Source organism: Neomonachus schauinslandi, chromosome 9 (assembly GCF_002201575.2).
Source record: "Neomonachus schauinslandi chromosome 9, ASM220157v2, whole genome shotgun sequence".
NCBI lineage: Eukaryota > Metazoa > Chordata > Mammalia > Carnivora > Phocidae > Neomonachus > Neomonachus schauinslandi.
In genome coordinates, this window is record NC_058411.1 from 83,059,114 (window position 1) to 83,075,234 (window position 16,121).

General features: G+C 40.4%; 1 protein-coding gene across 2 annotated transcripts in view; it reads right to left on the reverse strand.

Moving 5' to 3' along the window:
* Positions 1-16,121, reverse strand: part of VPS39 (VPS39 subunit of HOPS complex) — a 48,120-nt gene that overhangs the window by 30,948 nt on the left and 1,051 nt on the right. The window contains exons 2-8 of one of the 2 annotated variants that reach the window (XM_044918369.1): positions 9,353-9,418; positions 5,493-5,525; positions 4,951-5,015; positions 4,592-4,634; positions 3,309-3,403; positions 2,270-2,368; positions 1,757-1,849 (exon numbers count right to left, since the gene is read on the reverse strand). In XM_044918369.1, coding sequence (XP_044774304.1) covers positions 1,757-1,849; positions 2,270-2,368; positions 3,309-3,403; positions 4,592-4,634; positions 4,951-5,015; positions 5,493-5,525; positions 9,353-9,418 — 494 coding nt within the window. The remainder of the gene's footprint in view (positions 1-1,756; positions 1,850-2,269; positions 2,369-3,308; positions 3,404-4,591; positions 4,635-4,950; positions 5,016-5,492; positions 5,526-9,352; positions 9,419-16,121) is intronic. The other variant, XM_021695611.2, reaches the window with a different exon arrangement.

Genomic DNA, 16,121 nt, shown 5'->3' on the forward strand with positions numbered 1-16,121 from the left:
CAAATGTTTATAGCAGCTTTATTCATAATGGCTAAAAATTGGAAACAACTTTGTCCTTCAACTGATGAATGGATTAACAAACCATAGTATATCCATACCATGGACCACTACTCAGCCATAAAGAATATAATGACACACACAATACAGATGGATGTCAAATGCATTATGCTAAGTGAAAGAAGCCATATTCAAAAGGCTACATACTGTACGATTCCATTTATATGACATTCTGGAAAAGGCAAAACTATAAGAGATGAAGAACAGATCAGTGATTACTAGAAGCTGGGGCATAGGAAAAGAGGCTGACTTCAAAGGGGCAGCATGAGGGCATTTTTTGAGTGATGGAACTGCTCGGAATCTTGATTGTGGTGGTGGTTACGTGACTCTAAGCATCTATTGGAACTGTACATCAAAAAGAATGAATTTTACTGTCTGATCTAAATGAATAATTTTTGAATAGCTTGGGCCAAACCAAGATTTCCCATCCTCAAAAAGAGGGTGGCAGCATTCAAGATAGTCAGAGGAAAGAGAGCCTACTCTCCAGCTTCTGGCTCTGTATCCCCAGCCCTCACAGACTTCTTTCAGCACCTACAGGCCTCACTGCTACTCTGCTCATCAGTCAGCTGGAGAGGAGCGACTCCTCTATGAGTTTGCAACTCTGATGCTGATAAAATCAGGATATTCCAACAATGTAAATATAGAACAAATACACTAACTAGATAAATAATGAATAGCTAACACGGTGGGGAGTAGGGAAGTGGGGAGAAATGGAGATGGGGGAGAAAGGCTTCTAGAATTGCCAAGTCTGGAATATGAGAGGGGTATAAGGCTAAGAAATTTGGATTATTCTATGAAATGCATGGTATATCAACCTATTCTACATACAGTATGCATAATGGAGGAGAAAAACCAATGTCATGGATATTTACCACTTAGGTTAAGAAAAAGAGGTTATAAAACAATGTGTATAACATGCTATTTTTGTAAATAGATGGAAGCTCATCTACCGAAAGTTTAACGGTGATTATTTCTGAGTGAAGGGATTATAGGTGATTTGTACTTCCTTTATCTTGCTTATTTATATTTCCTTATTTTTTATATTAACATGTGGCTTTTGAAATTTAAAAAAGAAGTAAAAATAATTTTTAAAATAAATATACTAAAAGATTTTGGGTTGCAGGAAACTCAAAGTCTTAAAAATACTTAAGTTAATACTCGGGGCGCCTGGGTGGCTCAGCTGGTTAAGCATCTGCCTTCGGCTCAGGTCATGATCCCGGAGTCCTGGGACCAAGTCCCACATCGGGCTCCCTGCTCAGCGGGGAGCCTGCTTCTCCTTCTCCCTCTGCCTGCCTCTCCCTCTGCTTGTGCTCTCTCTCTCTCTGACAAATAAACAAAATCCTTAAAAAAATAATACTTAATACTAAAATTAGTTTATAATTCCTGAGCACTGAAGCCTTAAGATGACATTCCATGGTAATGCTGTTGAACGGAGGCAAGCAGCCCTAAGTATCTGTTCCAAAAATTAGATACAGGATATGGATAATTCATTATGTAGAGAATTGAGAGTTGATGCTGACTGGCATCAGACATCTATTTGTAGAGATGCTGAGAAGCATAAAAAAAAATAACCAAACATACAAACACAAACCCTGTTATGCCAAAACACCACTTAAGGCAGTCTCTTGACCTGTAGTTCAAATCACGTGATCCTATCCCCCAGGTAAATGGATGATATATGCAAAAGAATAAGTTTTACCCTTATTAGGTAGTAGTCTCTCTTGAAACCCACACAGATAGAATTTTCGCACCAGGCCATGGACTTGGGCACATCTGGTACACTAAAGTCCCCCTGAAGAAAGAAAGCAAGAGTTCAAATGGAAAGACGTTAAAAGAAAAAAAACAACAACAACAAACTATGACTTTCCTGTTATTCTGCCTCCACTCTGCAAAATCACCCTCATTCTCATCTAAACACAAGTCTGTAAGTGCAAGGCCGGGAAACCACCTGTAACAAAAATTTATGTCACCCATGAACTGGATGACTAGATGCCTTTAGAAAAGGTGAAACCCACTTTGAAATAAACCAGTCTGTATAAACGTTGCAGAACTGGATTACCACTGCCTCTGAAGACCAGGAGACTCTAACGAGTGGCGGTGAACAGGCTCCCCTATACTCACGGCAGAGCCTTCATCCGGACAGAGCTCCAAGACTGAAGGCCCTGACCTTCAGTATTACTGAAGAGGAAGCCTTTCAAGCTTTGGACTTCACCTGCAATTCATGGAATTCCCTGTCCTTCCAGAAGTAGAGCTGCAGCTTTTTTTTCACGGCCACACACATCCGCAGCACCTCCTCACCGGTCTCAGTGTGCTGGGAAGAGACACCCGGAGCAAATGAGGATATGTATGCGATGACTCCATAACTGAGTGACAGCTAAATTCAAGATTTTCTACCTTGAAATGGCTACTAATCTGAAAATCCCCTGTAATACAAAGTCACCCTTGCCAGACAAACTGAATAGAAGAACACCATTTTTCTAAGACATTCTTAGAAACAATAGGCTGAGGAGCACTTCCTCCCCAAGGGCTGCTAGCCAAAGACCCCAACCCCAGCAAATCTCTAGGACATTCATAATTCACACAGGAAAATCCCAGGGCAGGCCTTCACCTATGTAACCGCTTACTCCTTTTTTTCTTAAATGTTTCTCACTCATGGCTGTCAATACATGCTGGTCAGGGATCAGCATGTGTCAGTGGCCATTTTCAATCTTTTAAGGAGGGAGGAGAAGATAAAGGTCTAAGCATAAAACAATGCATTGTCGATGTAGACCACAAAGGCTAAAAAGTGATCTAAGCTGAGTAGAAGGGTAAGGTAGATTTTGAATAATGTAAGGATGATGAATTGGCACAAGTAAGAAATGTCTTTCTCAAATGACCAAAAAACCCCTATAGACAAAGAATACAATAATATGTTCAGAACAAGGTCAACTTAATGTCCCATTGCTATGTTCGTGATACTGGTTAAGTCTGGATTTCCCCACTAATGGTTTGTCCATGGCAAAGGCTTTTAATCGTGGGTTAGTTGGTCTGGTGCTCTAATTAGCACAAACACGGGGAACCCAAATGTTTCCCCTTCAGACCACATACAAAGGGGGAAATTTCTCTAATACAATCCCAAATCAAACACTTTCTCTGGAGTCTCTGCTGGGTTCGCATATCAATGTTATTCTTCCCACCTAATGGTAGGAATAATATAAGAAAGACCCTATTTATTAAAACATGAAGTCAAATTTCATCTTGCCTACACTTACCTGGAGGTCACATGTGAACAGTGAGGCTCCCTTTGCCTTTGAAACCGTAGTGATTTGTTGAAATGTCAGTAAGTCATGGACATAAATGTTATTTTCTGTTTGGAAGGAGGAATAATAACAGTATAAATTATCACAATTCTCTACACACACAAAAATAACTAATGATGAGAAGAACCAAATGGTAAGTGTTGGTTGAAGATGTATCTTCGGTTTCACTACCAATGATTTATTCTGGCCTATTATCAGAATTACATTACAAAATGTTAGAGGTCACTTTTGTTCCTTTAAATTCGGGCTGGCTGAAGCAGAAGAGCTCTCTCACTACCAAAGCAATCTTACACTCTGTCTTTCTCAAGTCTGGAAATTCGTGATGCAACATTTGTGACAAGAATAGACTCTCAAAGCTACTTCCATTAGGAGGCCTCAGCGGAAGAAAGGAAATCCTCTGTGGATTTGGTACAATCCCATGGCAAGGATTTCTTTTCTGGCAAAGCAAGCAAAATAATTTCACTCGGGCCTCCTACCTAGTTTTACTCCTGAAGACTTAGTTACTTTAAATGTTTCTCTCTCCACCTAGAAACTTAGTTTAAAATGATTCTACCATTTTGGCCCTGGGCTGAACAGTACAAAGCATGAGGCAAGTTTCCAGTCCTCTGTTTGTTAAGAAAAGGCCTTGCTGGCTGCCTTCAACTGAATCTATGGCTTTTCAAATGAGGCCTGAATAGTCCGGCCTTGATGCGTCTCTCCCCTATCTCTTGCCACTCTGCCACTCTCCACCACACTTCCTAGGTCTGGCCAGACTCCAGGGCCTCTGCTTAAAATGCTCTGCCTTCCTCTCTCTTCCTGTCAAAATCTTAATCATCCACTAGATGATGTTGTCTTTCCCATTACTAAGATCCACAACATTTTTTATAAATTTCCACTGTAACTTACCACACTGTATCATGATTACTTTCTGTCATTTCAGTCTTCACAATCAGAACATAAATTCAAAGACAGAAACCATGTCTCATTCAACTTGGTATCCCCAATGCCTAGAGCAGAGCTCAATAAATATCTGCTAGATGACTGAATAAACGAATGAATGAATGAATGACACTCCATGGAGAACAGAGCTCAAGTTTATGAGGGATGCTGTTGCTTTTAATACCTGTGTGCCCTGCTGTGTCTGGTTTGCAACAGGTCAGTTTCATTGTCTATCAAATTAACCATAAAGAGTGATTAATCAGGTCATAGCTTTTGTTTTTCGACACAGGAGATATAACTGCAACCCCTTTTCTTACCTAACAAGCTGACCAGAATCTTAAACTGGGAAACCACATGGATCTGGAAAAGAACAAATCATTAGACCCAATTAAACATTTCCAACAAGGCTTAACAAATGTTCATTTAAGTACAGTACTAAAAAGGGACTAAAGAGTCTATGCCAATGACAGGGATCTGACTGATATTTATGTGCAATCGCAATTTCTGCTCATTATAGAGGATCTCAGGCACATGATGGATGAACCCAGATCCCTGAATAAATGGGAGAACAGACAGCAGAAGATTCAGAGTTAATAAATAATGCTATCAAAGTTCTAGCTTTGACAGGGTCTCATGGAAGTCAAATATTCTTGTAGTTACCACTATCACTGCCTACCTGCTGAATCTTTTTGGAGAAGTTTTTATTGGATTTCTCTAGTGTCACTTCAAACCTGTTGCAACCTATGGAAAAGAAACAAACATTCACAGTTCCAAACATGTAAAAATAACCACAACAAAAAACGCTGCTCCACATTCCTGCAGGAATCTAAAAATTCCTAAAGACTGGAAGCTGGAGATCTACACTAGACAGCTGTCTTCACTGAGTACAGGAAGCTGCTTTCAATTCCAATTTTAGAACAGAGGGTTTCATGCACCTTCACTTGGCATTAGCAGAAAGAATCATACCACAGAAATTCACTGAAGCTGCCAAGGTACTTGTGAGTCTGAAGGTCTTATCCTATAAAACAGTACCTTGGCTAAGTGTTTGTAAAAAGTAACAGTCAAATACCAGAGCCCAAGCAATGAAACCCTGCCCGGAGCATCCTTAGATCTAGACCAACTAAAGCCCAGCAGCTACCCTATGTCCTGCATCATGGGACACAGCAAACACTCAACACTATCCCCTCAGCTAAAGCAATTTAATGCATCTACACTTACTGCTGCTCTCAGGAGATGCTACATTGGTTGGCACTGTTACAAAAAGGGAAGAAAGTGACATACCATAAAAACATGTGATGCCCGCCTTGTGGAGATGACAAAAACATTCAGCCTCAAAAGTCACCAAAAGGTCAAAAAGAGAATAATCATCATAATAATTACAGCAGTTATCACAAACTAACCAATAACTAAGTGCCATGTTCTGGGTTTAAAAATTTATATATATTCCCTATAACCTCACAACTACCCCCAAGAAGTCAGTATTATTATTCCAATTTCGTATGTGAGGGACCTGACAGGTCAAGTAGTTAGGTAGCCATCAGGGAGAGACAGCCCAGAAGCAAACTTGGGGCCGACTGTAAAGCCCGTGTGCTGAGCCGACACCCTGCCACCTGCCTCCCAGCTTGTGAAGAGACTGTTCACACTGCTGACCCCAAGCTGCTCCCCACAGCTAGTGTGGTCCATGGCTCAGAAGTCTGTGGAGCGTCTCCGAGGCAACCACAAGGGCCCATGCCACCAAAGCTGGTCTTACTTCTTCCACATGTCCCTCAGCAGAGGAGATGAAGGGGCTCTGGAGTTGCGGGAAATTCAGAAACATGCCCTCTATTCTGCCATTATATTTCACAAGAAAAAAAAATTCAGCCACTTCCTGCTTGATAAACAGTTCTGTATCTGAAAAGGGCCTTATTATTACTTCCAACAATTCTCTTCATAAGTAGAATTATCTAGGACTGAGATTCTCAAACTTTGTGGTGTCAGGATTCCTTCACAGCCTTAAAAATTATTGAGAATCCCGGGGCGCCTGGGTGGCTCAGTCGTTAAGCGTCTGCCTTCGGCTCAGGTCACGATCTCTGGGTCCTGGGATCGAGCCCCGCGTTGGGCTCCCTGCTCTGCCGGAAGCCTGCTTCTCCCTCTCCCACTCCCCCTGCTTGTGTTCCCTCTCTCGCTGTCTCTCTCTCTGTCAAATAAATAGAAAAATTTAAAAAAACATTATTGAGAATCCCAAAACTCTAACACGGGTTGTAGTTATCAATGTATACCACAGTAGAAATTAGACTGAGAAGATTTTAAAATGTGTATTTATTAACTCATTTTTAAATATTAGTAAACTTAGTTTTGACCTGGTAAACCTTCTGAAAGGATCCTGGGGACCCCGTGGGGTCTACAGACCACACTTTGAGAACCACTGCTCTAAGGTGACGGTACCACTGAAGTAAACCTGAAACTGTTAGGACATTTGATGTGAGCTAATCTAACACCTCTGTTTAAGAGAGGAGTAAAATGAGGCCTAGAGGCATTTCTGAGCCCAAAGAAGATGACTCACATCTGATCCCAAGTCCCCTTAATTCCAGCCTCTCCATGACATCTTATCATCCTTTCTTTCTTTCCTCAGAAAGACAGTCTGGTTGCAGCCCTATTTAGGTTTGGAATATCTCAAACTTAGAAACCAAGTTAGTTCTATGGCTGATTCATGGAGGCCCAAGTCTATTTCTATTTCGGGCAATAAACAGGCGAGAGCTGAGCCAGAACTGAACTGTTCTCTAAGGGTATAGGGAGAAGTCAAGTTTCTGATCAGAGCTTGATTCCCAATTGTCTAAGGCTGGTGGCACTGCTACTGAAGTTACCTATGCAGAAATTGAGCCCCAGGAATTAAGGTCTCAAAAGTCACATGGTGAACTCATCACAGGGCATGGAATAATCACCACCAAAGTTCCAAGTCAGATTAGCACTAATATTACCAGTTTGAGTCTATACTGTGTTGAGATTTACTCTTATAGTCTAGTTTTCAATTCCCCACCATTTATATAGAAATGACCTATCAAACAAATCACGTTACCTTGGTATTTAGTATTTGATGCTACAAAGAACTGCTTATCTACTGGAGTAAAGAATATTAAGCTCTCTTATCTCCCTGCCCTGCACAGTATCTGAGCCTATGGTGGATAGTCAAATCATGGTTGTCAAATGCTGAATAAAATCCAAGGCAAGCTTAATTTTTAAATTATAGTCTAACAGGTGTCACAGAATGGAAATATTCTGGCCCTGAGAACTAAAAATTTACAGCAAGGGCAAGCAAAGTACTGCCCCAGGGCCAAATCCAGCCCTCAACATGTCTTTATAAATAAAGTTTTGTTGGAACACAGACACGCCACTCCTTTGCACGCAGTCTATGGCTGCTTTTGGCTAAAATAGCAAAGTTGGTAGTCACAACAGAGATCTCAGAGCTTACAAAGCCTAAACTGTTTATTTTTTGGGCCCTTTTGGGAACAAGTTTACCAACCCGATTTAAAGGAAAGTTGAAAAACTTAGAAATGAAATACACCCTCTGCTTTGACTTCTGGTTTCTCTTTCTGACCAGGTGCCTTCCTCTTTCCTTATTCCACCAGTGATGGGTAGTAGAATAGGTCCCCCCAAAATATGCCACTTTGGGATAAGGATTATTTTGAGCTGAAGGGAACTGAGAAGAAGCAGATAAAGAAAGGCTCTTTCCCTACCTCTAATTTTGCCTAAAAACAGAACATACATTTACAAAGGTGTCCGTCCTCCCCTCTCTACCACGGACAGAATTTAATCAGCGGAGACAGCTCTAGACCCTCATCAGCCCAGAGAGGACACCAGAGCAATCTATAAACAAACTTTACTTACTCATCCTTATTCCGTTAGTTCCCCCATGTGTCTGCCTTCTAACAATTTGCCATCCTAGAAACTCAAAGTCCTTTTCCTTTGTCTTATCCCTTCTCTAAAAATTTGTTGTTCATTTGTTAAGATGTTATACAAGCCCAAATTCCAACCACCCCTTTGAGTTACCCATCACTGAGTGTTCCCATGTGTATGTGTAATACACATGTAAATACACTTGTTTGTTTTTCCCCTGTTAATCCGTCTTTTGTCAGTCCAATTTACTTACATGTTCCCACCCAAGGAACCTAAAATGGGTAGAAGGAAATTGTCCCCACATGCCCTAGAAAGATGTCCTTTTTTCCCATGTTACCCTTGCTCCACGCTCCACTCTTACCTTAAGTTATTTACTACAGAAAGTTTATTGGGTTGAAAGTTATGAAATTTATTTTTTTCTAATATAGTCAAATAATGACAATTTCATACGGTTTAACACACTCTGGCATTAACAGCAGATTTCTCCAGACTGGAGCTCCAAGGTATATTATCCAAACATATCAATTTTCCATAAAGAGAACATAGAAATAAGATCACAAAAGGGAAGTGAGGTGCTTTTTCCCCCCAACAGAGGAAACCCTAACAAAATAAATTTCAAATACTTTAGTTATTATTCTACATTTTTACTGATGAAGTCACATTTGATTGGAGCTTTACTTTTCAAAGTCCTTACATCTGACCCCAACAATTTTGTGAGACAGACAGTTTATAGAAGAGGAAAATGACATTGGAAAGGACCTACTCAGGCATTCAGCCAAGGAGAAGGAAAGCTGGGCTCAAACCCAGGCCTCCTCTCTCCTAGTCCACCCCTCACAAGTTAACAAAAGTTATTAAATCAATGGTTCCTAATTTTGTTTCTTACTACCACATCATTTACACAAAAATCTTATTCGCATCAGTAATATGTCTTATTTCTGACAGGGAGTCTCCTAGAAGCAAGGAGGGGAGGAACACTCAACCTCACCTACCAGATCAGGATAAGGGAATAGACTCTGAAAAAAGGAAAAAAAAACAACCTAGAGATTTTCGCATGCTTCTCCCCACTTTCCCACTGTACTACTTTCAACCCCAATCATTTTTAATGGCCCAGGAATCACTGATTTCACAGTTGTATACTAGCTATCATAATTTTTTGCATGAGTAATAAGTCACCTCTCTCTTGATGCTGGAGAGCTGCCACTTACCAGTGTCCTTCCGGATCCTATAGAGAAGAAGATGTCCTTGTTTGGTGCCAACAAGAAGCCATTCCTCTGGAAGAGAAAAGAGTGATGAGAAAGGTCAATCAGCTTTAGTTAAAACCCTATTTCTTGAGCTGGGGTTTGTAATCAGAAATCAAATGGTCAAGAAAATGAATTGCTTTTGATAGCTGGTGTTTTGCAAAGCTAAGGAATATTTATATTCAAGAAATGTTTGAGGGGACGCCTGGGTGGCTCAGTCGGTTAAGCGTCTGGCCTTCGGCTCAGGTCATGATCCCAGGGTCCTGGGATTGAGTCCTGCATCGGGCTCCCTGCTCCGCGGGGAGCCTGCTTCTCCCTCTGCGTCTCTCTCTCTATCTCTCATGAATAAATAAATAAAATCTTTAAAAAAAAAAAAAAGAAATGTTTGAGAACCAACCCATCAAAAAAGTATCATCACTGACCCATTACTGATGCAAAATATCCCTGCCTTCAGTGTTTCAAAATAGTTTAGACCAAAAATAGGATGAAAATTTATAAAATTATAAAATGGATAGTGTAAACATGAAACTAGGAAACTAATATCAGAAACAAAACTAAACGACATCCTTTAAAGGTTTAATGCTTTTACTTCAGGGAAAATAAGAAGTGCCAAGAATTCATTATTTTAAAAGATGGTCTAGCAGATAAAAACAAGTGTTGACAAAAAAGTGAAGAAATTGGAACCCTCACACGTTGTTGGCAGGAATATAAAATGGTGCGGTCACTGTGGAAGACCGTCTGGTTGTTCCTCAAAAGATTATACACAGAGTTGTCATATGACCCAGCAATTCTACCCTTGGGCATATACACAAAAGAAATGAAAACATATGCCCACACAAAAACTTGTACACAAATGTTCAGAGCGGCAGCATCTGTAACAGCCAAAAGGTAGAAACAACCCAAATGTCCATCAACTGATGAATGGATAAACAAAATGTGGCAAATCCATACAATGGAATATTAGCCAGCCAGTAAAAGGAACGAAGAGCTAATACATGCTATAATAGGGACGAACCTGACATTATGCTAAATGAAAGAAGCCAGACAAAAAAGGCTACATTATGACTCTATTTATATGAAATATCAGAATAGTCAAATCTATAGAGACAAAAAGATTAGTGGCTGCCTAAGGTTGGTGGGTTTACAGGAAAATGGGGGAATAAATACTAACGGGTATGGGGGTTTTTTTAGGGTGATGAAAATGTTCTAAAATTGTGGCAATACTTGGACAACTCTGTGAATGTACTAAAAACCACTTAACAGTACACTTTAACTGGGTGAATTGTATGATAGGTGAATTACATCTCAATAAAGCTCTTATAAAAAAAAGAGAGAGAGATGGTCTAGGCCAGTGGTTCTTCGGTATGTATCAGAATTATTTGAGGATTTGTTAAAACAGATTGCTGGGCCCTGCCCTCAGTTTCTGATTCAGTAGGTCTTGCAATGGGCCTGAAAACGTCCATTTCTAACAAGTTCCCAGGTGATGCTAATGCTGTTTCAAGGACTACATTTTGGGAGACACTGGTCTATGCTAAAAGAGGCTCCAAAAAGGGTTTAAATAATTACCCTGATAGATCTGTATTAACTCATTAAGGGAAGTTAAGCATGTACAGACACTTCTGAGCTTTTGGATAGTGTAAAAGGTCATTCATCCCTTGTATAAACTCTCTTGATCGTCTACAAGATAAAATATTGGATAATGGTACAAACTGTTAACTTTATTGAGCATGTATTGCACTCCAGGAAATGCTAAGCACATATCATATGTTACTTCATTAATCCTCACAACTATCCTTTGAGGTATGTTCTTCTTATAAATCCCCATTTTATAGATGAGGAAGTTGAGGCCTAGGGGATAAGTAATTTGTCCAGAGTCATACATGGAGGAAGATGTGTGTAGAAGCGTCAGGATGTAACCACAAGCTGTGATGCAATGTGATTACGAAGGCATCCTATGTCAAAAGAATGGGTGTTGGCCAGAGGTTGTCTGAAAGGCACTGGTTGTATTTATAAAAACAGGTCAGAAGCCTGTTTTTCCAGGTTGATGTCCTTAGTCTTCCAGAAAAATATAGTGATTCTGACTTCTTTCGTGTTTTAAAGCAAAGGCAGGACATAGAAAGTAAGACAGTGTGTGCTCTTAATGACATAAGAGAAATGAGAAATAACACTAGCTCTAAAGGAAGGTTGGAACACTACATCAAAAACTAATGATGTGGGCGCCTGGGTGGCTCAGTTGGTTGGGCGACTGCCTTCGGCTCAGGTCATGATCCTGGAGTCCCGGGATCGAGACCCGCATCGGGTTCCCTGCTCAGCAGGGAGTCTGCTTCTCCCTCTGACCCTACCCCCTCTCGTGTTCTCTCTCTCATTCTCTCTCTCTCGCTCTCGCTCTCAAATAAATAAATAAAATCTTAAAAAAAATATATTAAAAAAAAAAAACTAATGATGTAATGTATGGTGATTAACATAACATAATAAAAATAAATAAATAAATAAAGGAAGGTTGGAGATTTATGTTGGAGCAGAACGTAGAAAGCGAAAGAAGCAAGTTCACAATGCTTGCTTTGTAAAAGATACTGTGCTTAGAGTTCTACTTATAGATATCACTGTATTGAGCAACTGGGAATACTGAAGTTGATTTTCAGGACACCCACTGCTATTTCAGATATAAATAAAATGAGGTAGAAATTTTTTTAACTCACTTGTAACATACTAAGAATCTATAACCAAAAGGCCAAAAGAATACTCACCATCATCTTCCCCATTCTTTCCTCCCTACTCTGCTCCCCAAATCCCTACCAGCTCCTGTTTTTGTCTCTTTTAACAGCCTCATCTTAACACTCAGGTCTGTAAGGCCTATCAATTTTACCTCTACAAGGTACCTCACAACAGCCATATCCCAGTCCCTCCAGGGACCCCTGTGATGGCCTCAACTGCTCTCACTATACGTGTTCTTCCACGTTTGCTGTACATTACTTAGAGCATGTCTGTGATTCTGTCACACTGGGGCTTAAATCCTCATGAAGCTGCACTACCAAAATAATGAAGTCAAACTCATAAGCATGACATTCAAGGGTCTACTTTCCATTTTTATTGAAATGTTTACTTGCCAATAGATGTTTCTTATCCAATGTCTATTGGTCAGAAAACAGAATCAGACAAATTCATTAAAATTAACAAAATTTTTAATTGAGGTTTTATTTAACCCTTTTCACATTTTCATTTGAAGGTGCTGAGGAAAAAATGCATTTATCATACATGTAAAGTATTGTAACAACTTTCCTTTAATTAGTAAAAGCCCCACATACACGTTCCTAATCCTCACACTCCCAAGGGAAAACAGCGCATCACCCCAGATGCACTAATGGCGCACAACCTTGAAGAGACTTGCTTTGGTTAGAGAAGTCAGGGGTGGGGGTGGCGGTGCGGCGCCTGGGTGGCTCAGTCGATTAAGGCCTGCCTTCGGCTCAAGTCCCGGGATCGAGCCCCGCATAGGCTCCCTGCTTACTGGAGAGCCTGCTTCTCCATCTGCCCCTCACCCACCTACTCCTGCTCTCTCTCTATCTCTGAAATAAATACATAAAAACTTTGAGAAAAAAAATTAATTAAAAAAAAGTCAGTGGGGGCTCAGGTGACCAGAGGACCCGACCCATGTTGGGCCTCCACATTCTATGACATGTCATCATATAATACAATCATGGATACAAAACACAGAGAATGAGAGACTTGCAGAGCCAACACAGAGTGGGGTAGACAGTCCCTTCTGAGATTCAATACAGCAAATCAGAAAGTGGAACACACTACAAAAACGGTGTAGTCTGTGGGTAACACATATATAAACAAATGTGAATCAGCCCTAGAGAATTCCTGACAGCCTAATCCTGAGCCACAAGGCTGGACTTTATTCCTCCTGCAAAGTGAGTAGGTGCTGGGCCATCTTGCTCATAATTACCCTAATGAAGCTCCGTCGTCCAACAGTACAACCTAGTCCAAGCTCATGTGATGAACAATTCCATCCCTGGCCCAATGCTGACCACTGCAGGGAATACAGAAATGAAAAAGGTAGTGGTCACTTCCCTCTTCTGGGTCATAGGGCAAAGAACAGTGTTCCTTAAAGCATAAGCCTTTTTAGCTGCATCCAAATCACCTGAACTTATTAAAAAATGCACATTCCTGAGTGCTGTTCTCAGAGATTCTGACACAATAATTCTGTAGTGGTGACCTGAAATCTGCATTTTTTAAATCCAATTTTTTAATTATATGATGCATTTATGTAGTTTCAATGTTAAAACTGTGGGAAGTCTGGCTTCCATCCTTGTCCACTCTCCCTGTTTTCTCCCTCTGCTACAGGCAACCATCTTAGTCCTTTTTATCCTACCATTTCTTTGGAAAATAGAATGATTGTGTAGACACACATACAGATACACATACATACAAACATCTGCATTTTTTTTTTACAGGTTCTGAATATATATTAAAGTTTGGGAACCAGGGTCCAGAATCAGACATGATTTACTGGATATGTGACCTTGGAAAAATTACTTAAATTCTCAGGTTATTCCTCTGCAAAATGGAGTTATTATTTCATAAAAGTTTAATAAAGATTAGTGCTCAATAAATGGAAGCTATTACTATTAATATCATCATTTATTCATTCATTCCTTCCTTCATTCAACAGAAAGATTTAATGAATACCCATTATAAGGAACTATTCTAGGAACTACAAATAAAGCAATGTACAAAACAAAGCTCCTGCTCTGAAGGAATTTTCTAATATGGAGACAATAATATAACATAAAATAGCATTAGGCAGCAATCCATGAGAAGAAGAAAGATAAGGCTGAGAAAGAGAATAGCACCTTGTCTTTTATATAGCATCGTTAGGGAAGGTCTTGTTGATTTATGTGACATTTCAGCAGACATCTGAAGGAAATGAGGAATGAGGCATGTAATATTTAGAGCAAGAGAGTGCCAGGCGGAGGAAAAGAACAAGTGCAGAAGCCCCGAGGTAGGTACATGCTTTGTGTGTTATGGAACAAGGAAGACTGTGTGACTAGTAGGAGAATGGAGCAAGGGGTAAAAGCATAGATGGGGTAGATGAGGGGAAGTAACCATAGGCCTGATTATGTCAGATGTAGAAAGCACAGCAAGGACTTTGGAACTTATTCTAGTTGTGACAGGAAGCTATGAAGGGTTCTGAGTAGAGGAGAGATGCGATCAGATTAAGTTTTCAAGGGATCACTCTTCCTCTGTGTGGATAAAAGATTGAAAGTGGCACAATGACACACAAACGGTGATCAGTCAGAGGACTACTACAGTAATTCAGATGAGAGAGGTGGTGCTTTCATCAGAACAGAAATAGTGCAGATGGAGAGAAGTGACTGGATTCTAGACTTATTCTGGAGGTGGAGCAGACAAGATTTGCATATGGACTGGATGTGGTGTATAAGAGAAATGAAGAATGATTCCAAAATTATCAGCAAAATGGGTAAACAGAAATGTCATTTGCTGAGATGTGGGATACAGGGGGACAAGCATGTTTTGGGAGAGTGGAATCAAGAACCATTAAGGCCATGCTATTAGACATCCATATGAAGGTGCAGAAAAAGCAGCTGGATTCTACAACTCTGGAGTTTAGGGAGAAGTCATCATCAGTATCCTCATTTCCATTTCCCAAGAGATGGATTATGGTGTCTCTCGAATATTGTCTAGCCCTGCATGATCTGGCTTCAGAAGGTTCCTGGATGAATTTTAGGTAAAAGGGGTAATGACTAGATATAGCAACATTCACTGCTGCTTAAGTCCAGAAACAGTTTTGAGTCAAGAGGTGGTAAGTAGCCTCTTGTAGCCCAATACCTACCATAGCATCCTAGAAGATAATAAGCATTTCTCATGTAGGGTGGGAGATCAAGGTAGACAGAGGTACCTAGCATTTCCAAACTATCTTTCTGAAAAGCTCAAGTACAGGGAATCTTTACTGTGACAAAGTGGATTGGTGAGAGGCTGAGATACATGTACTATTAGTTCCATAGGGTATCAGTCAAGGATTCTGGCAAGCTAAGCAAAGCATTGTAAGCAGCTGCATTCACCCTTTCCAGAAGCGTATGTCCTAGGCTGAGGTGGGTACCCCTCCTCCATGTTTCTGTAATAGGCAGCATATGACTCCAGTATCATTTATCTTGTATCATAATCTGTTCCTATGACTTTGTCCCTCACTGTGTGTCCTAGGAGCACAGGCACTGTTTCTTACTCACCCTTTTATCCTTGTCTTTAGCAGAGAACCTGGTCCATATAAGCATTTAATACATATTTGATGAAGAATTAGGGAAATGTGTCCCTTTGTGCAGTGTCAAGTCTTTCATTTTTTAAATTTCTTTTCTCCTCTATTTAAATTTTTGCTGAGCATTTAATAACAGAAAATGGAGGTTTTCTTGAGGTATCTGGAGGAAGCAAGGTTCCCTCCTTAACCCAAGGGACTAGCACAGCTTACTGTGGGGGTGTGATTTTAAAGAAGCCCAGGGTTGCTAGAGGCAAGATTGTGCACATCAACATGAAGAGCTGTAGAGAAAGCACCCTACTGAAAAGGCTGTGAGGAAGTCTGCAAGACTGCCTGGGTGGCAATGTCCGTAAGTGATGCAGAAGATGGCAGCCACCACCAGATTCCACCAGGCCCATCTTGGGTACCTAACTCAGTATAAGATCTGATTAAGAGTTCTGAACCACCTTTTTATGGCCCTTG